At 47.3% G+C, this 27,754-nt stretch overlaps 2 protein-coding genes and 1 long non-coding RNA gene across 11 annotated transcripts; 1 reads left to right on the forward strand and 2 right to left on the reverse strand.

The window, feature by feature from the left end:
• Positions 1-1,801: 1,801 nt before the first annotated feature.
• SLC16A4 (solute carrier family 16 member 4) lies at positions 1,802-15,373 on the reverse strand. Of its 8 annotated transcripts, none has more exons than XM_071768779.1 (9): positions 15,017-15,364; positions 14,470-14,567; positions 12,227-12,359; positions 11,555-11,698; positions 10,605-10,766; positions 9,020-9,568; positions 7,475-7,686; positions 6,623-6,716; positions 1,802-2,152 (listed from the first exon to the last, which is right to left on the reverse strand). In XM_071768779.1, the coding sequence occupies exons 1-9, from the start codon at positions 15,030-15,032 to the stop codon at positions 2,001-2,003; spliced, it is 1,560 nt and encodes a 519-aa protein (XP_071624880.1). In that variant the 5' UTR covers positions 15,033-15,364; the 3' UTR covers positions 1,802-2,000. The 8 variants fall into 8 exon arrangements, 5 of the variants coding, with proteins under 5 accessions (XP_071624880.1, XP_071624882.1, XP_071624881.1 ...); XR_011730632.1 differs by lacking the exon at positions 1,802-2,152 and adding an exon at positions 4,668-5,101 and having other exon boundaries at positions 5,214-6,716; positions 15,017-15,373; XM_071768781.1 differs by lacking the exon at positions 6,623-6,716 and having other exon boundaries at positions 15,017-15,367.
• Positions 2,879-8,421, forward strand: LOC139807617 (uncharacterized). Of its 2 annotated transcripts, XR_011730636.1 has the most exons (4): positions 2,879-3,349; positions 4,153-5,332; positions 6,548-6,882; positions 7,478-8,421. It is a non-coding gene; the product is annotated as an uncharacterized lncRNA (long non-coding RNA). The 2 variants fall into 2 exon arrangements; XR_011730635.1 differs by having other exon boundaries at positions 4,153-6,882.
• Positions 15,374-16,688: 1,315 nt separating the features above from the next.
• Positions 16,689-19,086, reverse strand: LAMTOR5 (late endosomal/lysosomal adaptor, MAPK and MTOR activator 5). Its single transcript, XM_071768783.1, has 4 exons — positions 18,962-19,086; positions 18,702-18,767; positions 18,084-18,197; positions 16,689-17,085 (listed from the first exon to the last, which is right to left on the reverse strand). The coding sequence occupies exons 1-4, from the start codon at positions 18,994-18,996 to the stop codon at positions 17,025-17,027; spliced, it is 276 nt and encodes a 91-aa protein (XP_071624884.1). The 5' UTR covers positions 18,997-19,086; the 3' UTR covers positions 16,689-17,024.
• Between the last annotated feature and the right edge of the window lie 8,668 nt (positions 19,087-27,754).

Consider the following 27,754-nt stretch of genomic DNA (forward strand, 5'->3'; position numbering starts at 1 on the left):
AAGCTCCATCCCTGGAAGTTTTTAAGGCCAGGCTGGATGGGGCTCTGAGCAACTTGGGCTGGTGGGAGGTGTGGGACAGGAAGAGGTAGGGGACAGGAACTATAAACCCTGCAGAGCAAGAGGAGTGAGGACAGGGTGTGTTGGTTCTTCTTCATCCCTACTTTGGTCACTGAGTCTCTCCCTGTTAACAGCAAAAAGCTCAAATCCATGTTAGAGATGTAGAATAAAAGGGGCTTTTGAAATTTTGGGATTGGAAAACCTGAAGCAAAGTATTCCCAACAGTTCCTGTTACAACAGCAACCCAGTGCTGCTGGCAGTCTTGAATTTGTTCAGTCCCAGAGTGATGAGCTGTAATGTTTCCAGAGCTGAAAACTCAAATTTGCCAAGGAAACCTTCAGCACTGCTGCAGAAAGCCTCAGCTGAAGGCTTAGAGACAAAGGACACTGTACCTGCTCACCCCTCTTGAGCTCCCAGTGCCTTAAATTATCCTTATCCTTAAACCTCCTCTGAAGATGAACCACTGGAGATCCTCCTGTGGATACAGATATTAACTGGGATTTATGAATCCCATCCTGTATTTGAAAAGGTTTAACAAAACAATTCCTGAGGCATTTGTTGCCTGCCTGTTCCAGCAGGAGTTTGAAGTAGCCATAAATGAAAATGAGTCAATGAAAAAATCACTGCTTTGTAGCACTGATGTTCCCCATCTGCTGCAAATTCAGCTCTAATTTTTTTCTCTGGTTTAAGCCCAACCTGGATGCTTTGGTGTTGTGCAATGCTGAATTTGGCCCATTATCTGGCAGGGAACTTTCTTGCCTGCAGCAGTGCTTTAGCTCCTTAGTATCTTTGTAATGGTCTATAGCTTTGTATTAAATACAGCTTGTTTAATTTTGTGCTTGAAATAACCCATTTGATAGTTGAAAGGAGTGTGTTTCTCTAGGGGAAACAGCTCTTGTTGGTTTCATATTAAAAAAGAAAAAGGGGGAAGAAAATAAATGATAATGGTAGTGGCTGGGATGGTCAGTATAAAACCCTTCTGTGAGAATTTCAGATATCTGCAAAATATTGCGACCTCACAACCAAAATAACAAAGTCAAAGCAGCTGCCTTATGTTTTGCCCAGCTAAAATAAATCTCTGGGGCACTGAGGGAGTATCTGCTCAGAGTTGCTGCCTTGCTCTGGAAGCTCCCTCCAGGTGTTCCTAGAATCCTGGGAAGTTTCTGGGTGGTTGGAAAGGTGAGAGGAGGCTGGGAGATGGATTTGATATTTGTTTGCTGTGCTGGGCTTTAATTAGAATTGGTTTTGCTTCCAGGTCATTGCCCTGTGACGAAGAACACAGTGCCTGGGAGGAGGATGAGCAGCCACAGCCACCATCCTGCTCCATGAAAAAGAGGGTTTTGTGGAAGGGCTTTTCTCCATGTCCTCAAGTTGAATCTCTCTATACCATCGCTATATACTATCTCTATACCATCTTGCATCCCTCCCTGGGGCTAATTATTCCTATCTGAATGGAATGAACCCAAACCTCCTGCTGTGCTCCTCAGTCCCAGGGGTTAGTTAGTTTGCTCTGGTGGGAGTTGGGGAGGGTGGGGGGTGGCTCTGTGGCTACTGTGCTGAGCTGGCAGGCAGAACCCAGCAGGGTTAAATCTGAGGTACAGGAAAACACATCTCAGGAGCAGGGACAAGGGTGGTTTAGTGCCTGTGGGTACTTGTAGACCCTAAAGAGCAAAGACAAAGTGAAGCCCCCGTCCAGCTGGGCTGTCAGCCTGAGTTTTTTCTCATCAAATAACACTTCACACTCTGGATTTTTCAGATGTCTTTAATCACACATGCAGGAGAAGTACCTAAGTACACAAGCTGTGAATGTGTAATCTAAAAATTCTTATTTTTATTTCTGCTGCTGTTTGGTTTCCCAGTACAGAAGGTATGGCCCAGAGACCATTTTCCAATTGTCGATGTGATCAAACACCATCCTTTAAAATTTCCACCATGGAATGGCTTCAGCCCCAGGGTCCATTGTCCAGGTTGGCTTTTTTTAGCTTCCATTTCTGGGCCAAAGGCTCAAAGAAGAAAGAAAGAGGCGAGATGAGAGCACAGGCTCCAGCAAAGATGAAAGAGCAGGCATATGTCTGGGTGTAGTCATACAGCCACCCTGCAGGAGGAAAGATTGTTAGTAAAGCTGTTGGATTTTTCTCACTTAAAAAAATCATTAGGGGAAGTGGGTGGGAAGCAAAGGATGTGTGTTCTCATTCAAGAATTCCTCAAATATTTTCTTTAAATGATCTTAACTCTTCCCATGCCTGCTGCTGGGTAGCATTTATGTGGCTGGTTAGGGCTGTAGCCATTGCCAGGGGTACTTGTAGGTCATTCCTTGTGGACATGCAGGGGCATGGGTTTGAATTTGATTGCATTCCATCCCTGACTTTTTATGGTTTTCCTCCATCTTTCCCCCAGCCAAAAGCCACTGCTGCAGCAGATGGAAGCTCCCATTGGATTCTCCAGAAGTCTTGCATGTGTTTGCAACATCTGGGCTGCAAACTCCACACTCTCCAGCACCGCTTCCTTGGGAACAGACCCTTTTTGGTGCAACCTGTCTCATCTGAGCCAGGAGCTTGAAGTGAACTTGCTTAAAAGCAGTTTTCAGCACTTAAAAGGAAAAACAGAAATTCCCTGGAGGCTCAGGAATCTGGGAAGGAGGCAGGTCACCTTTTAAAGTCACCTCCAAGTGTTTTATTTCGTGATAATGTTATCATCTCCTGCCTAGACAATCATCTTAAAAGTGGAGAATTCTGCCATTTGAACTGAAAATGTACAAAGTGGGGGGAGTTGCTGTTGTGTGCAATAAAAACCTTTAATATACTTCTAAATCTGGTAGGGGATGGTGGCTAAGCAGCTGAGCCACATCTGCTGCTGCTATAAAAATACAAAACATCTCTCTGGACTTGCCTGATTTACAGGCAAGATCTGGCTTAAATTTGGGATTCCGCAAACCAGCTGTGGTTAGGAAGGAAAATAATACAGTCCCCATAGACCCAAGCCTCAACCATGCAGTAACTTTGCTGGGTCATTTAGATGTGGTGTTGGGGGATATGGTTTAGGGGAGAACTTTGTAGAGTAGGGTGATTATACCAACCTGAAAGATTCTATGAAATGCAGCCAGGGAGATGTGGGGAGGTGGCATCTGTGGCTTTGCTGCAGGTTGGGATGGCCATGGGAGAAGTTTAGAATCAGGACAAACTGCTTTGCTCTGCCTCAGTGTCAGGTTCACCTCTTGGTTTTATTTCTCAGGGCTGAGTTTGGACCTGCTGGCTGTGGGAAAGAAGGAGCCCAGGGTGCTGGGCTGGGTGAGGTGAGGCTCTGCCCTGACCCCCTTGTGTTTTGGCTGCATGGTTGATCTTCCAAGGTGGGATTAGTTTGGCTGTCAGGAAGTCTGTGGGAGCTGGACAGAAGAGCTGCTCACCCTCTGTAAGCTGTAGTGGACAAGGTGCTCTAGTTGAGCTCTGTTTTATTGAAATGATTTTCTTTTTAAAATATCCTTCAGGATATGTTGTAATTTTTCTGGGGGGTTTAGGGGCTGGAAGATCAGTGTTGTGTCCTCCCTGGCAGCACAGCAGTCATCTTCCACCACATCCCCCTCAGCTTTAAGCAGGGGCACTGTCTGTGCCCCAAATCCTCATAAAAAAAACAAAACCAACCAACCGACTCATTCTTGCTGCAGAAAACTGAATTAAAAACTCATGGTGTGCAAACTCCAGCAGAGTTTTTGCAAGCAGAGTTGGTAAATCCATGGCACTTCAGTTGTCCACATCCATGGCAGGTGCTCATGCTGCTGATCTGTAATCTGAAATTTTGTGGATTCTGCTGCCCTGAGAAGGGTGAAGAGGAGGTAAAATTTAGATGAGAGCAATGAAATGCCTGTGGCTGCCCAGCTTTCCAGTGTCTCCATCTTCTTCCCCTTCACCTTGTGGATTTGCTGGGGCTGGAGTTTTTGTGTGCTGGTTGCTGGAATAGATTTTGTAATCTTGTTTTGTTTTCCTTTAGTAGTTTGAGTCACTGATTAGTGCTGCTTATAGAACAAAATGATGCTTTTCTCTCCTTAGCTCACCAAAATAATGTTCTGGTTTGCTTTTTTTTTTTTTTTTTTTTCCCCAGCATGGCAGAAGCATCCAGGAGTGCTGATAGATGAGGAGCTACAAAGGAGCCTTGAAACTTTTCACCCCAGGCTTTTGGCTGCCTCTGGACTTCAAGGCTTTTAACTAAAAGAGCTTTGCAGATAAGTCACCTGTCACCTTTTCATTGTGCTGGGCTTTGTTCTAAGGTGCAAAATCAGCATTTTCTAACCTCGGTGCTTCTCCTTGTGCCTTGGGTTTTGCTGCCTGAAAAATAACTTGAGTTTTCTCAACTTGTAGCTCTAAAGGCAAGGTTTAGGGAGGTCAGCAGCATCAAGACCCCAGGCTCTCCCAGGGCATCTGAATCCTGGTTTTTGTTCTGCAAGGAGCAGATGCTTTTGGCCCCTTAATGAGCAGTGCCTGGTTGTAGTCACTTTTCATAAGGCAGCTGTATTGGAAAATTGCAGAATTTATCTGGGATCACCAACCTCCACCCTGAAGCCAGAGTTCTTCCCCTCTCTCTCTGCCCATGCTGAGACAGATCAATGACAGTTGTGCTTCTCTGCTTTATTTGTCCTTTATTTAAGTAGTATTAAGAAGACTGATTACCATGGGGAGCTTTTTTTGCAGGCAAGCCTCTTGCTTTACAAATTCCAGACCAGGAGTGGTTTAGCACTTGCAGAGAGTTCCCCATGAACAAGAGGAGATTGGGAGCAGCTGAAAACATCCCTGCTCTGAGCATAGGTGATGCATGGATTGGAGAGAGCACAAAATTATTGAGCTCTTCTCATCATGGATGTTACTGTGGCAGGGAATTTACTTCCCTGGTTGTACAGGGATTGCTTGCTGGGGATATCCATCTTGTATCAGCAGAAGAGATCTTAGCTGAGACAGGCTGTAGATCACAGTGACAGCGTAAAGCGGACAGGCAAAGAGACGCTTTAGTTGCTCAAAATTTTTTCCATCCACAGAGCTTTCCCAACTTGGAAATACTGATTAGGGAAATTTATTATTATTTGATCAATAAATAAATAAGAATAAATGATTTGATTTTTTTTTCATATCCTTGCAGTGTTGCTAAAACATTTTTGTGCATGGATTTACCTGCTCTTTGGCATCTGGGAGCAAAGTGCCTCTGCAGATGTGGGGCAGCCAATAGCAGGGGGCAGGAAGCAATAAATGATGAGCAAGATGCCAGGTTTTCTGCAGGAGATTCTTGCCAGGTGAGGGACAGGACATTGTTCCTGCTATTTCACCTTGCAGCCTTTTTTCTAGTTTGTTTGCATTTTGAGGATGGAGGAAGAGCTCAGCTCCAGCTTTGGTGAGGTGTGTGGCTAAAGTTCACTGGGGGGAGGAAGAGCTTTGTCCTGGACTAGAGAGGAGAACAAGTCCCCAACTGTGTCCAGTTCTGGAGTCCCCAGCATAAGAAGGACATGCAGCTCTTAGACTGAGTCCAGAGGAGGCCGCTGAGATGATCCAGGGGCTGGAGCAGCTCTGGAGCCAGGCTGAGAGAGTTGGGGGTGTTCAGGCTGGAGAAGAGAAGGCTGCAATGGGGAGACCTTAGAGCACCTTCCAGTGCCTGAAGGGGCTCCAGGAAAGCTGGGGAGGGACTTTGGACAAGAGCCTGGATGGATGGGATGAGGGGAAATGGCTTTAAACTGGAAGAGGGGAGATGGAGGTTGGAGATGAGGAAGAAATTGTTTGTTGTGAGTGTGCTGAGCCCCAGGTTGCCCCAGAAGCTGTGGCTGCCCCATCCCTGGCAGTATTGAAAGTTGGATGGGGCTTGGAACACCCTGGGCTGGTGGGAGGTGTCCCTGCCCTTGGCAGGGGGATTGGGACTACATGAGTTTTAAGGTCCTTTCCAACCCAAACCAGTCTGGGGTTCCATGAAGTTCTGCATAAGCAGAGAGCGGAGATGCTTCTGAGTGCTTGAAATCCCCCATCTGCTCCAAGCTGCCCCGGGTTGCTGGCAGAGGCAGAGCAGGAAAGGCTTCTTGTCCTCCTTATCTCTGGGCCCAGAAGCTCTTGTGGCTGAGCTGTGTAATCTACTTCAAAACAAGAGATTACTGAGGCTTCTCCTGTGACTGTGCTCTGTGTGGGGGTTGGCTGCTGCTTCCCATTCTGCTCTGGGTCTCCTCTGTGCTCCCTCTGGACCAAATTGAATGTTCCAACACCCTGCTAGGGAGCTCAAGTCCAGAGTAACAGGGACATTAGTCTTCTGCTGCAGTCAGTTAAAAGGTGGGTTTAGCCTCCTTTGTAGATTTTTTTCCATGTAGCTTTTTTCCACACTGCTTGTTGGGTTTGGTTTTTTTTTTTTTTTTTTTTGGTTTTTTTTTTTTTTTTTTTTGTGAATTCTCCAGCAAAATATTGCCTATCCATAGAGATAAATTTCTGAAATATGATGGGGTTTGTTTGTTTGTTTGTCTCTGCTTGGACAGAAACCCCATCTTTAGATGCTGGAAGCTCACTGGATGGCTGCCGTGGGTATAAATTAGAGAGAACATGAGAGTTACCTGCCAGAGGAGGTCCACCCATGGCTGCAGTCCCAGCAAAGAAAGCAGCAAACCCCAAGTAGCTGTGGAGCTTTGGCACCCCCACTAGATCCACCTGTTTGTAAAACCAAATGGATAATTGTCCATCAAGGTCATGTGCATCTGCAAACCCAAGAAAAGTATTTTATTTATTTTAATTATTTTTTTTCCCTAGGAAGTTTCCAGCTTTGCAAGGTCTTTGAACCTGTTGGTCTGCTCCAGCCTGGAATCATCTCCTTAAGGTCAGGATGGAAATTCCTGGAGTGCCAGGACTGCTAAGGTCCTGGGGTGCTAAGACTTTTGAGGAAGGTCTTTGAAGTTTTGAATTCCTTCCCAGAAAAGAAAAAAAAAAAAAAAAAGCAAATTATGATGATAACTCCCTCCCTGGATCTTGCCACAAGTGTTCGAAAGAATTCCAGGATCTGGAGCAGATCCCTCTTTGAGACATGAATATCTATTTATTCCTCTGAGCTGGAGGAGTCTCCTTCAGAAAGGAGAATGTGGAAGGCAATTAGCAGAGCTGGGGCTTTAAAAACAAGCAAGAAACCCCCATTGTGTTGATGGCATCTGGGCTGTGGATACCAGTAAGTGGGTTGGAGAGGAGATCTGGGGCTCTCCAGTGGCTCCAACTGGGAAAACTGGAGGGAAGAGCCCTCTCATGTGGGTCTGCAGCCCCCTGGGGTGCTTCAGCTTCATGAAAGGGTGGTCAGATAATTCTGGGATCCTGTTGGAAGTGCCACATACTACCTATTTGATATATATAGTATATATACACATAGATATATTTTTATATATGTAATATATAGACATATTTTAAGGAAATCTCTTACTCACCAGCACAGGGAGGACCAGAGCCATGAACCCCCCACAGAAAACAGCAAAGGCCACTGTGTAGGTCATGAGCAAGGGGAAGGTGGTGGCCAGAGGACACAGCAGGTTGGTGATCCCACAAAGGACAAGGTAAGCAACGTGGTAGTAATACTTCTTGGTCCAGTTTTGGTCAGCCACCCAGCCTGAGAGGAGCTGGCTGACTGTCTCCGTGATGCCTGAGGGGAAAGGAGTTCACCAGAACCTCAAAAAAAGATTTAAAATTTTCTTTGGTTGCCATTTTGCACTGCCTCAATCTGAAACGTGTCCACATGCTGCTAGCTGTAGGAACACAACCACAAAGGGCTGAATTGCTGGGAGGCTTTTAGGTGCTTTTTAGGCTGTTCTAAAATTAATTATTTATTTTTGAATTATTATTATTTACCTTAGTGCCTGCAATTGTCAAGTGCCATAGCAGTCTGTAAAAATTCCATTTATTTCTGCACTCAGCAGAAAAACCCTGAAGTGCCCTGTAGTAAAACCAAGGAAGATAATCTCTCTGCTTGATCTCTTTGTCAAGATAGAGAAAAAAAAAAAAAAAAGCAGATTATCAATCTGCTTGTGAGATTTTTATTTTAACAGAGGCCCAGCAGACTTCTTGATGCTTGGTTTTTACATTTCTCAAATGTCTGTTGCTGGAGATCAGAGCAGCACTTGCTGCGTTTGGTTTAAAAGCTCCACAAACTTTTTGGTACTTTTTTTTTTTTTACATTGTTTTGGATCTTTTGATGAACTGAAGATCAGAGGAGTGCTCACTGGCAGCTCATGTCTTGCTGACCACTGTGGCCCTCCTGCTCTGAATTCAGAATGTCAGATGAATTGCGTTTATATACCTCCACCCCTCATTTCTGTAATATTTACAGCAACATGGAAGTCAATTTTATTTTTGTGCAATAAAATATTTTTTAATGACTGAGGTTGGAGCCACTTTCTTAACCTGATGCAACTTTAGTGTTAATCCCTGGTTATTATCAGGCATAGTTTTGATTTTTGATGGGTTTTGGGTTGTTTTTTTATCCCCCTTGGAAATGAATGTGCCAAATTCAAATAGCCAGAGCTGGGTGGGGTGTTTTTTTCCCCATATATTGATTTTTTTTTTTTCTCCCTGCCCACATTCCTGGATCAAACTGGAGGTTTTGGAATGCTGACTGACTCGGGATTTCTGTGGCTCTTGGGCTGAAGTAAAGCAGAAACAGTGGAGGGAAGGTTTGGGGAGGACAGATAGCACCTTTCTAGCTGGCAAGTTGTGTTTATTGGATGCAGCCAGGGTGGGGGATCATCTGCTTTGGGCTGAGAGGACCACCCACCACCTGAGAGTGACTTTGTACATGTCCAGAAGGTGACAATCTGTGTTCAGAAAAGGGGGATCAGGGCTGTGAGCTGAACTTCTTCCATGAAGCTTGATTCTACAACATGTTTAGGACCTTTTCTTTGGCCAGATTTCTGTTGCTTTTCTTTACTCTTTTGGCATCATCTTCATGATAAATGCGTTTAAAAGATTCTTTTGCCTACCAGCTACTGAAACGAGGTAAGAGGCATCCATGCTGCTGATCCCCAGTATCCTGGCTCTTGCTACCAAGTGGAAGGTGGGCACAAAGTAGGCCAAGTGGCTGAACAGAAAAGACCAGGTGAAAATGCCGAAGAGGGGGTCCTTCAGAGGGGAGAAGTCAAGGAGAGGCTCTGAGCTTTCTTTTCGGGTTAGTGGGAGGGTTTTGGAGCTTCTCTTGGCCTTGGTGGTTGTTTCTAGCAAGCTGGTGTCCACATGGGGTTTCTTAAGACCTTCCAAAGCTGGTGTAGCTACTGGAGCAAGAACATCTCTGCCATGGGACATCATGAGTCCCTCTGTGGTGGGAGTGTCCTGTGCACTGTGAAGCTGTGTTTCCTGGGGAGTGGTTTCATCTGAGCATCCAGCAAGAGTTTCTGAATTCTTCTTTGCCACTAAAGACCCATGGTCTGGATTTTTAGCAGAGGAGCTTTGGGGTGACTGGGTGCTGATGGGCCTCAGCAGCATGCTGGAAGGCACGAGGTTTAACATGATGCCTCCAAAAATCAGGAGAGTACCTGAGGGAAGACAAATGATGCTTTTGTCTTGGCATGGGAAGGAGAAGCCAGAGGGAATTATTTTTCTAGAACAGGATATAGCTTAATTTGGACTAAGTCATAAGGAGGAAGTATCTTACAGCAGCTTTTGTTCCCATTTTTCTAGCTGGAAGTCGCTTTTTATGGAATGCACACACCAAACCCAGACTGGGATGCATACACCAAATACAGAGCTGGGGCTTGGGAGGTTTTTTTGTTTTGTTTTGTTTGCCTCATTAGAAATCCACTGCATGAGACAGACCTTCCAGTTGGCCTGGAAAAGTGTGGTGAAAGTAGGGATTGTCAGGGTTGGTTTTGGTTTCTCAGATCTCTGGCTTAACTTCAGTGACTGCTGAAGTGTTTTAGCATTAAGCAGACAATCCGTAACTATTCTAGAAGAGGCTGAGTCGTCCCGATTCTCAGTTTTATAAAGATCATAATCATAGAGTGGTTTGGGTTGGAAGGGACCTTAAAGCTCAGCCAGTGCCACCCCTGCCATGGTCAGGGACACCTCCCCCAGCCCAGGGTGCTCCAAGCCCCATCCAACCTTCAACACTGCCAGGGATGGGGCAGCCACAGCTTCTGGGGGCAGCCTGGGGCTCAGCACCCTCACACCAAACAATTTCTTCCTCATCTCCAACCTCAATCTCCCCTCCTCAAGTTTAAACCCATTTCCCCTCATCCTCTCCCTACCCCCCCCATGTCCAAAGCCCTCCCCCAGCTTTCTTGTAGCCCCTTCAGATATTGGAAGGTTGCTCTGAGCTCACCTGGGAGCCTCCTCTTCTCCAGACTGAACACCCCCAATCCCTCAGCCTGGCTTCCCAGGGAGGTGCTCAGCCCTCTGAGCATTTCAGTGGCTCTGCCCTGGACACATTCCTAGAGCTCTGTGTCCTTCTTGTGTTGGGGACTCCAGACCTGGACCCAGCACTCCAGAGTAAGATCCCCTTACCCTACCTTATCCTCAAACTCCCTCTTAGCACTGATGAGTTTGGGCAAAGGGGGGGGGAGATGCCCTCACCTTGCCAGCCATAAAACTCGATGAGAAGCTGAGTGAAAGGTGCAATCAGAAAGGTCATCCCCATCCCAGAGCGGGCAATGGCATTGGAGAAAGCCAAGCGTGTCCTGCAGCATTTAGCAACCATCACTGCAGCTGCCTGGTAAAGGCAGGAGAAGCCCATTCCTGGGGAAAAGGGAGAAATAAGATCTCCAGGACCAACAAAAGGGGTTGCTTCATAGCCTGAGTTCTTTAGGGATCTGAAGTCACACCCATCCCAAGCTCGGTGTTGCCATAGTAGAGCGCCTCTGCAGGGTTCCTGGGCTGGAAGTGGTAGAGGGGACAGAAAGATCTCATGAGTGGGATTTAATATCTTGGGTGGAGGGGGTCATTGAGGATGGGCATTTCTAGGGAGGGGTTTTAAAAGGCCAGAATTCATGTTGGGTCAGAGAAAAAGAGGCAGGTTAGTTAAGTTTAGCATGTTGAAGATGGTATTTTTCTCCTGAGCATGAAGCTCTGGGGTTTCACAGAATCCCAGACTGGTTTGGGTTGGAAGGGACTTTAAAGATCATTCAGTGGCAACTGCCATGGTCAGGGATACCTCCCACCAGCCCAGGGTGCTCCAAGCCCCATCCAACCCAGGCTGAGACATTGCCAGGGATGGGGCAGCCACAGCTTCTGGGGGCAACCTGGGCCAGGGGCTCAGCACCCTCACACCAAACAATTTCTTCCTCATCTCCAACCTCAATTTCCCCTCTCCCAGTTTAAAGCCATTTCCCTTCATCCCATCCCTCCAGGCCCTTGTCCCAAGTCCCTCCGCAGCTTTCCTGGAGCCCCTTCAGGCACTGGAAGGTGCTCTAAGGTCTTCACACCACATCTACACAAGCAGCTGCCTGCTTGAGCATCACAGGAGCTCCTTTTACTCATTTTGCCCAGGGAGGTCTCTGCCTGACCATGAGTCACTGGTTGCTCACCCAGGAGAAGTCCCATGGAAATGAAGAGGAAGGGGATGCTGGTGGCCTGGGTGCTCAGCAGGCAGCCCCCTCCCACCAGGACAGCCCCAATGATGGAGGTTGGTCGCTCCCCGAGCCTCCTGCAGGCCACGGACACCACTGGGGCTGGAAGGGAAAAGAAGGAGAAATTGTGAGCTGAAGGTACCAAATGATGCTCTGCAGGGCTTGGGGATGCGTATGTGTGAGTCATTGCATCTAGTGAGTGTCCTGGAAGGGGAGGAGAACACAGGAAATTTCTGTTGGGTTAATATTGAAGAGAGTGGCCAAGAGACCTTGTCTTGTCCCCTGGGAGCTCAGGGGGAGGAGTTGAAGCCCAGATGTCCTGAGCCTGCTTCTTAATGCACCCAACTCTCCATGACCAGGAATTATTCATCAACAGATTTGCTTGAAGGCCTTAACATTTCTGTTAAGGGTGAGGCTTTGCCCTGGGTGTGGGTGATAAACCTGCTCCAACACAGTGTCGTGTCCCAGTCCCCATCCTTTGCCTCTGCTCCTGACAAGACACCTGGGTAGGAGCTGTGTCCAGCTTGTGGGAGTCTGCAATGGCGATGGGATCTGCATAGCATCTTCAGTGCCCCATGGAGAGAACCTGGAGGTAGAAGTGCTGCCCAACCCTGCTAGATGCCAGCTCACCTCCTAGGAACCGCAGGGAGGACATGATGGAGCCAATCCAGCTGACTTGCTCAGAGGAACCTCCCATCTCCTCTTGGAAAACCACGAAGAAAATCCCAAAGGTCTTGAGCATCCCTATCACCAGGACATTGACCTGGATTGGGGAAGCGGGAGGAGGTGAGATGCCAAAGGGCTCAGGCAGGAGGTAAAAGCTTTTTTCTTCTGCTCTTCTTGGGTGAGGGATTTGTTGTGTTGGGGGAGAAACCAACATGGGACATGTTAACTGGTGGGGGGGGGGGCCAGGCTGGGCTAGGGTTTGTTAACAAGGCCCTCAAAAGAAAAAACTTCTGTGAAAATCGGCTTTTCTAAAGGAAAGGAACAGGCTCCCACCAGAGCCTGCCTCTTGTAGAGTTGGTTCTTTTGGTTTGGTTTTTTGTTTTTTTTTTTTTAATACTAAATAATAACCTAAAGGGATTGGAGCACTCTGAAGGGTCACAGGGAGCTGATGAGATGTTAGGAAGAGCATGGATGGACATTGGCCAGAGTGGTTTCCCCACTTGTCCTGCCATGGGGCCAAAGGACAGTTTGTGTCCTTAATTCTAACTCCCTCCCTTCTGACCAGCGGTGGGTGGTTAATGATCAGCAGGGAGTTCTTTGTCTGGAGAGGAAGCAGGGAAGGCTTCCCTAGGTGGGGGATGGTGTTGGCTCCATCACAGATGGAAAGGTGGTGAGTGGTGATGGAAAAGTGGTGTGGAGAATTCATAGAGTCACAGAATAGCCAAGGTTGGAAGGAACCTTAGAGATCATCTCCTCCAACCCCCCCATGGGCAGGGACACCTCTCATCCAGACAAGGATTCTCCAAGCACCATTCAGCCTGGCCCTGAACACCTCTAGGGAGGGGGCAGCCACAGCTTCTCTGAACAATCTGTTCCAGAGTCTCACCGCCCTCCTCCTGTAGAACTTCCTAAGATCCAGTCTGAACCTCTTCTCCTGTGCAGGCCAAGTGTTGGGTCCTGCACTTTGGCCACAACAACCCCATGGGGAGCTCCAGGTTGGGCACAGAGTGGCAGAAAGGGACCTGGGAGTCTGGACTGACAGGAAGCTGAAGAGGAGCCAGCAGTGTGCCCAGGTGGCCAAGAAGGCCAATGGCATCCTGGGCTGGCTCAGGAACAGCGTGGCCAGCAGGTCCAGGGAAGGGATTCTGCCCCTGTGCTCAGCTCTGGTGAGGCCACAGCTTGAGTCCTGTGTCCAGTTCTGGGCCCCTCAGCTCAGGAAGGAGATTGAGGTGCTGGAGCTGGTCCAGTGAAGAGCAAGGAGGCTGTGAAGGGATCCTGTGAGGAAGGGCTGAGGGAGCTGGGGGTGTTCAGTCTGGAGAAGAGGAGGCTCAGGGGAGACCTCATCACTCTCCACAACTCCCTGGAAGGACGGTGTAGCCGAGGAGGTGGGAAGGGGGGGAGGGGGAGGGGGGGGAGGGAGAGGTGGGGGAGGGGTCGGGCTCTTCTCCCAGGCAGCCATCAGTAAGACAAGAGGGCATGGGCTTAAGCTCTGCCAGGGGAGCTTTAGGTTGGATATTAGGAAGGAATTCTTCACAGAGAGGGTGATCAGGCATTGGAATGGGCTGCCCAGGAAGGGGGTGGATTCTCCATCTCTGGAGGTTTTTAAGAGACTGGATGTGGCACTCAGTGCCATGGGCTGGGAACCACGGGGGGAGTGGATCAAGGGTTGGAGTTGATCTCAGAGGTCCTTTACAACCTGGATGATTCTGTGATTCCTTCAGTTTAAATCAATTAATTAATTCACTAACATTAACTCATCCAAATTAGTGCCTTTAAGTGGGGTTGAGATTCCTGGTCCTCCTGGAAGAGCGTAACAGATGGGGTGTGAGCTGCTTGCACCCTATGCCACTTTTGGGGACACAGCTCAGCTCCCATCCTCTGCTGCCCCAAGGGATAACCCTTATGGACCATAAAAGACACCCTTTGGGGTCTGCTCCCTGGTGATGCTGTGCCTGAGTAGGGTAAAGCATCTTGTTCCGAGCCACCTTTTGGACCTGGGCTGCAGGTCAGACACCTTCATTGACACCAACTGAGATCTTTGCAGGTGATAGGGCAGGGGGCAGGGAAGGTGTGGGCTCTGCTCAGTGCTTGCTGAGCCAGGGGATGGCAAAGCACCACTGATTTTTGCCCTCTGCTCCCTGTCAGTCACACTCCAGACTTTCTGCCCTGTCTCCAGGAATGCTGAGGTCAGTTTGGTCTCTGCTTACCAGGAAGAAGTGCAGCACCACTCCCCATGCCCACTTTCCATCCACAGCTCCAACTCCTGGACTCTTCTTGGCAGGAGCCTCTTCCTCCTTCTTTTCCCCTAGCAATGAGAATTTCAGGACATGTTAACACCTTCTTCAGTTGCTGTTTCAATTTGCCTGCCCAAACTGCTCCCGTGGAAGCATCAGCTGCCTTGGAATCCTTTTGCTGTTCCTGGCCTTAAACTTGCAAAAGATTTCAAGGGTGGGTGATGCTTTTTACCAAACTTTTAGCCCTCAGCTGTAAACTTGCATATGACCAGTGCCTGCAGACCCTGTAGTCTCCTTTCTCCTTCCCACCACTTTGTTGTACTCATTTGAGCTTTAAGGAGTTTCATTTCACAAGCACCTTATTGCTGCGTTTGAGTGGAGAGCTGAGTTGTTTTATGCCCACAGCTGGCGTCACCACAGATCTGAACTCTTCCCTGTCCTCTGCTCGTCTCCCTTCCAACCTCACCCATCTGGCAGTGGCAGGATCCCGCCCGAGGGACAAATCCAAAATTTTCCTTACCCCCTTGCTGCTCCATGCCGGAAAGGCTCCTGGAGACAATCAGTGAAACGTCTTCATTTGCTCCAGGGACTGAATCCTCCGCTCTTGACTCAGCAGCCCAAATTCTGCTCCTTCATTCTCCTCTGGTGAGGGTGGTGGTGCCCCACAAGTCCCAGAAGGGGACACGGAGCCCGGAAAACGCTGGGACTGGGTGGAGGAAGCCCTTCCTCCTCCTGTCTGGAGGCAGAGCTTGGCTTGTGGGGCCCCAAGGCCAAGAGTCCCTCCCCTTCCCCAGCTGGGAGCAGGAAACTTTGGAGTTTTCAGAGCAGAAATCCTGGTGGGAAGGCAAGAGGAGGGGAAAGTTGGGAGTGTTCCATCTCCAGGCAAAGCCCGAGGTGGTCTTGCCGGAGCACTTGGGGCTGGAGGGAAGCAGAAGCTCAATCCCTGCCTTATATTCACCTGGGAAAATGCATCATTTTAGGAGAGAATAAGCTGAGAAGCTTCATGTTTTCCAGCTGAAGTGCTGAGCAGCTGGAGAGGAGCAGAGCTTGGGAGTTGGGCAGGGTTGGAGCTGGCTCCACGGAAATACAAACTCCCGGGTAAAGACAAGCTCCTGCTCTTCCTCCCCCTCTTCTCCTGTTTTCCTTGACCCCAGTCAGGTCGAGGGGTTCCTGAGGGTGGAGAAAAGGTGTTGAATCATGAAGGGTCCTGATACTGCTCTCCTCCTTTGGTGGAGGAGACAATGCTCTGCCGTGCTGTGGGAGCCCAGGACAGAGAGGTGTGTGTGCGTATAAATATAATGGTGGCTTAATTATTCCTTATTAATTTCCCACACCACACTTTCTAAAAATTCCTTGTTTATAAATACTTCATCCTGACAACTTGAATGTTCAGAGCTTTTTATTACATGAAATGGTTCATCATAGAATATTCTAGCAGAATAATGCAACATTTAACCATTCATAATCCATGCTGTGGAAGAGCTTTCCCACTAATGGACCTTGTAGTACATCTATTAAGCTTTTATTCAAGTGTTACGGCTTTTGCAGCAAGGTTTAAGGACAGGAAGGGCAGGCATTGTGCTGGTGGCAGCAGCTGTACTGGGAGCTATGGGATTTCCTGGAGGAAACACTGGAGGTTGAGTTGCTCCCAGCTTCATGGGCTGTCAAAAAGAGGGGAGAACACAGCCCCCTGCCCCTGCCACAGAGGTTGGGACACACCAGTGGGGCACATTCAGTGGTGTTTCACATGCAGTTGACTTGTGGAGCTGCTCCTGGTAGTAAAATCAAAGCAGTGTGACTTCTTTTCTCTCTGCCCCAGCCGAATCAGTCAGCTCATGCTCGGCTGGGAAGTTCCCCCTCCTGCCAGCTCCAGTCTGGCACCTTACACACAGGAAGAGTTGGAGTGGAGGTGATTGTTGAGGGGAAAACCTTTCAGCGGAACTGTACTCCCTGCACCATTTCAGCTGCTGGGCTCTGGAGAAAGGGAGGTTGGGATCTGTGAGGATGGTGCCAGCTCAGTCAGGTTTGAACTTTGGTCTAAGGTGTAGTGCGTAACTCTAGCACAGAACGTTTAACTAGGGGAGGCTAAATATTTCCCAGGAGAAATCTTCCTGACCGTCCATTTTCTGCTTTTCTCTATGGAAGAAAGGGTTGGGAGAAGTTAACTCACCTGGTTTAGACACAGGCAACAGTTTTCACAGCAGGAGCAAAGAGAAGGTATCTTTTTTGCAGGTCATTTATTGATTTCTCCAACAATAAAGCCACACATAAACACACGTACACCTTGTAGTATCTGATCATTACATGAGCTTAGGGAGTGACCCACATCATTCATCCTCAGCAGCACAAGTGCTAAAATGTGAGTTGGAGACCCCCGAAAGCTGCAGAGGGGCTGTTAAGTGGAGAGGGAGAGCCTTCAGCTCAGATTTGTGCTACAAGCACATTCTGCACTGTGGAGGAGAGAGGTTGTCCAGTGAGAAGGAGCTGGGCTGGAGGTGGAAGCAGAGCACTGGGCAGGTTCCTGAGGGTCAGGATGCCAGCTTGTGCACTGCTACAGTGATGCTGTCGTGCTTCTGGATCATGATATTCCTAGAACAAGAGAAGTGCTGAAGTAGTTGACAGGCCAGGGTGAAGTCTATGCCCACCCACGCCGAGTGGGTGCAGCATGGGCTTTATTAGCTGTGAGGGTTCTGAGTGTGGAAGAAGTAGAGAGTAACCACCCACCACCCCCTGAGAAGTTTCCTCCTGCTTTTACAGCTGTCTCCTTGAGGTCCTGCTCATCCAATGAATTCACAAGGTAGAGCAAGGACTACCTTCCCCTCAGGGCTTCAGAGCTGGGGCATCACAGAATTTTAGGGGTTAGAAGGGACCTCTGGAGATCATCCAGTCCAACTCCCCTGCTCAAGCAGGTTCACCCAGAGCAGGTTGCACAGGATGGCATCCAGGTGTGTTCTGAATGTCTGTAGAGATAAAGACTCCACCACAACTCTGGGCAGCCTGTTGCCAGTGTTCTGTCAGCATCAAAAGTTCTTCCTCATGTTTAGATGGAACCTCCTATGTTCAAGCTTGTGCCTGCTGCCCCTTGTCCTGTCACTGGGCACCACTGAGAAGAGTCTGTCCCCATCCTCCTGATATCTGTCCTGGAGACATTTATAAGCACTGATAAGATCCCCTCTCAATTTTCTTCTCCCTAGGCTGTCTCATCTGTGTCCCCAGGTGTCTCATCTTTTCCCCATCAGAGATGCTCCCATCCCCTCAGAATCTCTGTAGCCCTTTGCTGCACTCTCTCCAGTAGCTCCTTGTCCGTCTTGTACTGCGGGGGGCAGAATGGACACAGCTCTCCAGATCTGACCTCACCAGAGCAGATCCTCCCTTGCCCTGCTGGCCACACTCTTCTTGATGCCCCCCAGGATGCCAGTGGCCTTGGCCACCAGGAAACTTTGCTGTCTCATGGCCATCAATTCCTCCACACCTGCCAGGTTAACTGACAAGGAGGAGAGCTGCTGTGGGGATCTGACAGGGCCCCAGGGTTGGAGAAAAGACAGAGGGGAAAATTATCCCCCCTCCAGCCTAGGCTGCAATCTCACCCGCTGTCTGACTCCAGGCACACCACGAGGGTATCCGTTGGGTCAGATGTGAGCTTGGCTGCCTGCTGGGCCAGAACAGAGATGACCCCAGCATGTTCATCCGAGAGGGTTCCTCTGCCTGCAAGAGGGGAGAGGTGTTGGCTGAAGCCACCCCTGCTGTGACACTGCTTGGGGTATAGCTGCCTCCAGCCCCAGGGGCTGCTCTCCACTCTCCCCTGTGGACTGATGCAGTTTCTCCTTTCATTTTTAACTCTCAAACCACCAAAAAGTCTGAATGTAAGGACAAGCTTGATCTAGTGCGTGGGGGAAGCAGAGTGCTGGGGCCAGGAGGGGAAACAGAGGGACGTTAGGGACCCCACTGGAGCAGTCTGGGGGAGTGGGGGGGAGGCAGCATTGGGGCAAAGCCAACTGCTTGGGGGAGCCCTCTGTGAGACAGGACACAGTGCCCCCGGACTCGGAGGACTCCCAGAGGGCAGGGCCGACTGTCCCTGACCCCCCTAAGGACCTCTAAGGATTGCCGAGTCCTTAGAGGGGCTGGGCAGGGTCTGCTGCCCCACCACCACCACCACGGAGGTCTCCGGTGGGGCCGGGCCCGGTGCCCCCCCCAACCCCGGTTACTTACAGCCCAAGTTGAGCCCCTGCGAGTCGGTGCACAGGACGCCTACCACGGCCGGGCTCTTCATGCTGCCATAAGGGGAGAGAACGGCGGTAACGGCGGTCAGCGCCGGAAAGGCCCCGGACACCCCCCCGGCCAGGCCTCAGGCGGCCCCGGACCCACCCGCCAGACCTCGGGCCGGCCTCAGCCAGCCCCTCGCTCCCCCCCCCCCGGCGGGGCATGGCCAACCCCGACCCCTTTTCCTCTCCTCCATGGTCCCTACGTGTCCTCCAGGTGCTGCTCCAGGGTCCCCTCCATGCCGCTGGACCCCGTAACCCCCACTTCCGCCTTTCACGCCCGCTCCTGGCAGCGGCTTCACTCACGTGACGCACGGGGCGACGATGGCTCCGCCCAGCCCAGCAAAGCCGCGACTCCCGAACTTCTCCCCTCCCCTTCCGTCCCCACGCGTGCTCCGTGCCCTGATCTGGGGGTGTGGGTGGAAGGGAGTTAGCTGCAAACTCAGCCCCTGCAGCACCCAGACCAGCCCTCCCCGGGGGCCGTTTCCTTGCGGAGCAAATGCCAAAATTGTGTTTTATTTTGGTTTGGTTTTTTTCTCCATTTTTATACTCCTGAGTGTGTTCGTTGCACTGCTTGGGATTTGCCTGGCAAAATGAAATTCAAGCAGTGTTTTAATGGCTGTGACTCCACACACACCCTCCCCAGCCAAATCATCCTATTGGAAATGGACCAAGGCAGGGACAGGGGGATACGAGGATAGAGGGAGGTGAGGACATGGGGACCTGGGCTGGAGTCAATTGCAGCAAGAAGGGCAACACCGGACAGCTGTAGCATTCCCAAGCTGCAGTGAGATGTGAGTGATGCTCAGCACAGTTCTCTTCCTAGAAGCCTCCCCCCAAACCAGCTCCACCACCAGCACTAAGGACAAGGGAACTGTGTTTGTTGAAATGACCAGCTGCATCAGCATCATCTGCTTCAGCTTTAGCTTCTACCTTAGCTTTCTCTGCTTCTAGTCTCGCTTTCTCTATTTCCAATTTTGCTCTTTCTTCGCCTATCTTTGCCATTTCTGCCTCCCTATCCTTTTCCTTTCTCTCCGTTGCCCTTGTGTAACATGGATGGCTAGTCCCTTCAGGATTGTCTCCCAGGTTTTCGCTGCTTGCTCTGTTCTCTCTCTTCTTCACCCTTTTCCCCTTCTCCTGCGGGGCTTTCTCTTCGTCTTTGTCTCCCCCTACCGGCTTTTGCGGAACACTTATCAATTCTTCTCTTTTCTAGCTTCCCAATTCTGCGGAGCTACTGCTGCTTTCCTGTTTTGACATTGGCAGCGGTACTCCACATCCGGACACGAGAGGATGATATTCTTGGAGGCTAATGGTACTTTCCGCTTCACTATTTTTTTCTTTCAACTTAAGGCATCGTTTCCCTACACTAAAAGCATCACAACAGCTTTCCTAATCTTCACAGTTTTTCTGATCCAGTTCTAGGGCTAAAACAAAGGGATCTTGAGATGATACATTTGTTCCATAATCCTTTTGCCATTCCGGCTTATCCCTTAAGGTGAAAAACATGTCTGCATTTATTATTCATCCCACTTTTCTCTTCTACGGAGAAACAGCATAAATTGTAGGATGGTATTATAATTTAAGCTTCCCTCCGGTGGCCACCTGCCCCCATCATCTAGTTTATACAGCAGCCACCAATATCTTGACAATATTTCACAAGCACCTTTTTCTTTCCTTATATTCCCTCCCGGAATTCCACAGAACTCTTTCCAATGCTTTAAAATGCATCCCAAGGGGGTTTTGGCATTAATTTCCTTACTCTGTTCAGTCCCCATTATGCCTACTCCAGAGGTTACAACCTTTCTGGATTACCAAATTGTAGAGAGAACCACAAGTCCTCAGGTGTCGCCGATAATGAACTGGGAGATTAGGCCCAGCTGTGCCCAATAATTAGGGCCTGCCCCAGCCGGAAATGGGCGGGGCTGAAGGGCAAAATAAAAGGCATGCTCCCAGAAGCAGAAGAATACAAGAGATGAAGACGCCTGAGGAGAGGGACTGTGAGAGAGCTCCTGAAGAAGAGCCGTGTCCCCGTGAGAGAAAGGCTCGCCGTAACACCAAATTCTATTCAGATTTCAGCAACTTACAATTTCGACATCTTACTCAACTTATTCTAGCATTCAAGCGCACTTATTTTGTTTTAACAATCCACATTAACACCAATTGCTTCGTCCGTCTCTGGCCGTCCCCCTAGCGAGTGACATGGAAAAGCAAATCGGGACTCCGCACTCTCTTTGCAATTAAATTGCCTCTCAATCACTCACTTTCAGACATACATAAGCACTTTCCGTCAGAACTTTGCACAGGTAAAATTTTACAAAGAACCTTACACGTTGCTTTACCGCCTACGGTCACAAGATGCCGCTATAAACCACGAATACCTGCCGGTGTTGCTGCAAAAGATTCCCCGCAATCCCCCCGAAGATAAAGCTATAAAAGTTTTTCGGTAGGGACGCGTCATCACTCAAATTCTTAGATTACGTACAAGAAATACAACAGAATAGCATAATCATCAATCACCATATGATCATATGAGCCACAGCATTACCAACACTACACAACACAGAGAGTGCACCTTCCCACTGCTGTGAATGAACTTCAATTCTCCTGGGGACCTGAACACCGGAGAGGGACGAACCCAGAGCTAGACTGGACTCCAATCCGTCAGCCTGGGGGAGTCCCCCGCGTCCCTGTAAATCCTGGGGGACTAGAACCCACGCAACTCCTAAGGGATTCGAACACCTATAAATCCTGTGAGGACTCGAACCTCCCTTTCCTTGGAGGCCTCAAAACCCAAATATATATATATAATAAGCACCTTTTCAGCATGAGGAAGGTCTGGTGTCCATCGGCGCGTAGGAGCCAAAGGAGTAGGGGAGACTTATCCGACAGAATTCGTCCGGGGGGGGGGGTGGTCCCAAAAGCCTCCCCGAGTCCCCCCGGATCACGGTACGATGGAGTCCAGTCCTGCCTCGGTCGCCAAGTTGAAGCCCAAAAAGGCCAAGCAAATCTGTCTAGAGACAGAGTATTAAGCCTTTAAACGGTAAAAAGTATTTATTTGAGGATCCGGGGAACTCCCAGAGCTCACTGGAAAATAGAGTTCCAAGGGTTAAGGGAAAGGATTGGGGTATTTATACAGTGAAAGGACAAGTTGCAACATCGTTACATTCTCAATTCTTGCTGACCTCATTTTATTGTTACAAGGCGTTATCAGACCCAAGCCATAACTTCTTATCTGTTGGTGCTGATATCTATATGTTCTTCTTGTGCAGATATTCACATACTTTAGTGCCCAGCTGGCGCCTAAATGACCTTGGCAGTGTCTTGTTTTAAGAACAAGGCTTACACTTCTAATTATCTCCGAGACAGAAGTTTAGGACCTTGCATTTGGTTACATTGTTCTAGTGGAAAATGACATGTCTTAACTGCTTTGTTCACTTCTTTCTCAGCTTAACCCTAAATCTTAGTTGTTATGAATACAAATTCATTAACATACACTACAAGTTTTAATTCTACATAAAGTAAATTCACACAAACAGCTTGGCCTGATCTCCTCTCCTTACAGGAGTTAATTCTGTGAGGATTTTTCTCTTTTTCATCTAGTAACACCCCTCCCCTCCCTGACGAAGAAAGGAGAGAAAATAAGGGAGAGAGTCTTATCGGTTGGAAACTAACTACACAACTGTAATGTAAAAGTAATGATAAAAAGGAAAAGACACTAAATATAGAAAAGTATACAGGAAAATTGATACCATGTCCCTCCCCCCCCCCCCAATAACTCAGGTCACCACGGAGGCTGCAGAGCGGCCCTGGGAAAGTCCAGCCTGGACTCAGCAGTGGTCGGGAGCTGGAGGCAGGAACACACAGATTCAGGTTGGGATGGATCAGGACCACAGGCAGAGCAACGGATGGAATAGTCCCAGGATGCTAAAGTAAACAGGGACAGGAGAAGAAGAGGAAGCGGGAAGGGGTGGGAAAAACGGGTTTGACCCCCATGATCCCTCAAATTTATATATGTATGGGACGGAATACTCTCTTTGGTCATTCATATTTTCTGCTCCTCCCTAAAGGAGCGTGTAACCTTTTTACTCCTTTTCTCTTATCAGAGCTCAAAATGTTCTTCAGAACCGAGCAGTGTCCTTGGTTCTGCACACCAGTCTCTAGTAGTAACTGTAAACATTGAGTGTTATCAGACCCAGAAGCAGGCACTGATATAGAAACTTGCTGAAACTTTCAGCAAGTGCAGCTGCTTACAAGAGTCTGAGCTGAAAGCAAAAATACAAGACAGAAAATTACCTTTACCTTGGCCCAGACCAGTAAGAGAGACTCTGCGTTTTTTCCCCAAGAGATGACCAGAGAGCTCCTCTGACCCAAGTGATAGAGAAAGGGGAGGTCAGAGTAGTTTGGTTCTTGTCTGCACTCTGAGCAATTCATTGCTCAACCCGCTCAGTTCTTGTGGAACAGACACAAGGACTGAGATCTACTCAGCACGCCCTTTTCTTCCTCGATTTCCACCTGCAGGGAAATGCATCCTGCAAGAGCGGCTGCTTTCAGGAGGAAGAAGGAAGGGAGTGAGGAGCAGGGGATCATCCAGATTATTTCAGCTCTGTTCCAATAGATTTTGCTTGCACTTTTATTTTTTTAGGCTACACAGAGCTACATTTTTTCACTTTTTTTTAAGATGTTTTATACCTGCTCTTGTTGTTTCTGTAGTTTTAAGATGGTCTTCGGGTAAGGTTTTCACCTTTTAAAATAGGATTGTATTTATATTCTAGATGTTATCTTTTAACAGAACTTCATCGGATGTTATGTTACCTTATTACATATCTATACATATTTATAGATTTTATACCTATGTATACAGATTCTATATAGCACCTATATTAGGTACTCTTTTTACATATTTATACCTATTAATAGATACACATAAATATCTGTTGGGATAGATTTTAGATACTATTTCTAAGATTAAGGGGGGGTTAATTTTTCTATAGATACTTAAAAATTTTTTAGATGTTAATTTTAAAATGTTCTGGAACTCCATCTCCTGAAGCAGCAGTCTGGGTTCAACTGTATTTCTGTTCATAGGGACAGGCTGGGATTTGGTTTAGCTCGAGCATGTTCTGTTGTACTCTGTTACGAATCAAGAAATTAAACTTTTAACTTATAGGAGTGTTGTCTCTTTTTTTCTCTGTTTTAAATTTCAGATGATGGAGTATCATTGTTTCAAAAAATCGTTCACTATTTTATTAGTTTTTTTGGTGGCAAATCTATCAAGAAACAAGCATGATTTTTCTCTGGAAAAAAGGCATAAGCCCAGAAGTTTCCAGAGCCATCCAAGAGAGACAACTTTTGTGGAAGGGCAGAAAAAATATCCAAGAAATTCCTTGTCGCCTACATCCAGTCAGAATATAGAGCAGAACACAGGGCACAGTTTAAGAGGGTAGACATGTGAATAGCTGGTGGGCTTTTTTGGCTTTGGAGTTTGTTGTTGTGTTTTTTGTTTTTTTTCTTTGTTTTGTTTTTGTTCACCCCCTGCTTTCGGCACAGTCACCTCCCCTGGCCAGGGGTCCTCCATGGCTGCAGATCTCTCTGCTCCAGTATTGCTCTCTCCCCCTTTCTCCTCTGGACACTCTCTCTACAAAAGTCCTGTCACACCAACGCACCAAAGCTTGGAATGAAAACAGAGCAAGTGGCACAAGAAAATTTAAAGCAGATTTGATGGCTGCAGTTTCTCACCTTCACACTAAGCATTCCACTGGCAGTAAACACTTCCCACAACAAAGTCACCTAAATACCATGTTACTAACATTCTCTATCCTAATAAAAGTTTCTGCAAAAATCTTCTTAGTAGACTAAATGTCATCAGTCTCATAAATGGTCTCATGTAAACGGACACAATGGATTTTCATTAACATTTACTAAGGGACAGGAACAAACAGAGGGGGAACATTTCTCAGAAACAATTTCTTCTCATCTTGCTCCTGAGCTTGTAAAGACAGCTTCCAAAGACATAGATCCTCCTAAGCTCACAACTGTTGCCTATAATTTCCGTCATGTTTTCTCATTGGTATCTAATTGAAGTCAGAAAACCTCATCTGGTATTTAGTTGAAAAGTCAACTGCCTCTGCTTCACACTAGAAGGGAAGGGATGCCCAGGTTTTCTACATGTTCCTGTTTATACAACGAAAGAGCTACCGCTATCTACAAATTCCTCCTTAATGATATCCAGAGAAAACCACAGCTGTAGCTCTGAAAAAAAGAATTCCTCAACACTCAAGCTAGCAGTCCTCCAGGTCTGAAAGTTAATGCTGAAAGTTGTATACTCCTATATAGAGAAATGATACAACCAAGAACAACAGAAAAACACTCGGCATGTTGGCCTGTTACTATTAGAGCATTTTTGTTCTATTTCTTGTAAATTATTCCGTAATTTTCCCATTTGTGTAATTTTCAATTTGATTCCTGCTGGTCAGATAAGAGTAGAGGAGTTTTTACATCTCATAAGTATGTTCCTTGGCATTTTAACACATCCTATCCTTAAAATACAAAGCTTTTTGTTAATTGTTCTTGATGTGTTTGGTTGTTAGGAACTCACACTCAGTGAAAAACAGGACGGCAAAGTATCTACTTGATACTGCGTATTCCAGCAGTAATAGAAGGCTGATATCCTGTGTTAGGGTACGACCTTTGATAACCATTTCACTTTGCCATCTGTAGTTATCAAAAAACGAAGCTAAAAATCACAGAATCACAGAGTGTTTTAGGCTGAAAAAATTTCCATCATCCACTCCAACCTTTGGCCGTAAGGTAACTACTAAACAAGGACCAGGTCCAAACACCTCTTATATACCTCCGGGGATGGTGACTCCACCGATGCCCTGGGTGGTGTGAGACAATACTATATAATCCATAGATTAATAGAAAGCAGATATACTCAGAGCAAAACTTTCAGTTTGATGTGTAAAAACACATTTCATATATTTTGTTTTTCAGCAAAGCACATTACATATGTGCATTACATAAGCACATGCAGCACATTAAAGCATCTCCAGCCCTTTGTGTAGTACAAAACCATGTATTTTTTATGGCTTTCCCCATTCATATAAATTCTCTCCAGACTGATAAGAGTACTATGCTATTTATTTGTTTGGGGGGCAAGGAGGAAGATTAAACACGTTTAACTCTTCCTGTTCTTAATAGTTACTCTGTAGCAAAATTTGTTGCTGATCACCATAGTCTGTTAATATTTACTTTCCTGCTCAGCTTTTATTCGGAGTGAAGAAATCGTTGCAATCCCACTATGGATTTTTTCTACAGTTTCTAAAAAGGCTGTCACAGAGTCGATGCTGTGTAATAAGGGTGTTCAGAAATTAGCAGGGTAGGTTCGAACCAGATGAAAATGTCTCTGCCAGTGTCTCTGAAGGAAGCAGAGCTGGGAAAGGTTTGTGGTAGTTGTCCAGGCTGGTGGCTTTTGGTCAGCCTGGACAGTAGCTGCAGCTTCTGGTTACCCTCAGTACCCCAGTGAAATAATCATCTGGGGAGTTGCTACAGGTAGAGCTACTTAAAACATTCTTTTGACATGAAAAGGCTTAAGGCAATAAATCACCATGATCCCAAGGAAAAAACCATCCTTTGTAGAGCTTCCTCTGCCCTTCAAATACAGGCATGAAAACAGCCTGGGGGGGGGGGGAGGGTTGTGTCAGAAATATCTGGAAATAATCTTCTTATCAAGTCAATTTTTATATTCTGGTACTGCTCTCTGTTGGAGCAAATGAAGCTGAGTTGTGCCCAAGAGATAAACAAGACACAATTTGTCCGTCTCCCTGTTTCTGACTCCTGTGTGCCATTGGCTGGCAGGACACCACAAGTGTGCCCTAGGGTGGTTTGGGTGATTGGTATTATGGGTTGGAATAAGCTCACAGTGCTCTGCACAGTATTGTGTTTACATTGCAAAACAAATACTTACGGGGTCTTGTTTTTTTTTTAAATTTCTTAATTTGCCATGTTGCTGCATCTTTACACTGAAGAACATGGACTTAAGAATACCTGGTCGTCTATGAACAAAAATTTGGTGACGTTTCTTTTTACTCGTGGGCATGCTTTGGACTTACGAAAACGGTGGTGTGATACAGTGTGAGGGCCACCTCCAGCCCATCTTCCATCTTTGTCCCACTTTCCTTCTGAGACATCACTGTGGGGAAGCAATATATGGCACTTACTCACCTGAATAAGAGCTGTTGACTTTCTGATGGAACGCTGGATTTCTTATTTTTATTAATAATCTCTGTCGTTGAGCCTTTCTAACTTCTTAGAAAACTGGGAGAAACCTCTTCTTTGGCAACCGTGAACTTTTTTGAGTCTGGCTGGAAAGTGTCTTTTTTCAATGCTTAATTTCCAAAAGTAATTATGGCTGATAAGAACAATAGAAATAAGATTTTTTTGCATCTATAGTGACTCCCTTTTTTTTTTTGTTTTTTTTTTTCTTTTCAGTTTTTTCCTATGAAAATGATACCTGATGGATCTGATAAAAATGTTGAGGAATAAGAGCTTACCCAGTTGTCTATCTCAATAGGGATCTCTTCGGGTGTGTATTCTTTGTCTTGGCATTGTTATTGCACAGGGGAAGACTCGGAGGTCTAGCATAAAACTGTCATGGGGTGAAGTTGAAATGCTTACAGAGCCATTGTCTGTGTCAGTGTGACTATTCAGATGGATTGCACTGAGAATGGAGGCAGAAGAAAAGGCACTTGATTCCCCTCATTCTGAATAGGTCTGATGAAGAGGCATGTAGGGCGCTTATTTCAAGCTAGCAGGACTGAATGTCATGCAGGGTAATTGAATGATACAAATCTCTTATTCCTCTTCATTCTCTGTGTTTCCGTTTTCCCAGTCACCTGTCAGTTATTTGATGTCCTTGGATTGTGCAGGCTTGAGCAGAGAACACTGAAGCAGGGAGGTTGGTGCAAGTCCTGATGCTGTTACTGGTTAGCTGGGTTTTG

This window comes from Heliangelus exortis, chromosome 25 (genome assembly GCF_036169615.1).
Source record: "Heliangelus exortis chromosome 25, bHelExo1.hap1, whole genome shotgun sequence".
NCBI lineage: Eukaryota > Metazoa > Chordata > Aves > Apodiformes > Trochilidae > Heliangelus > Heliangelus exortis.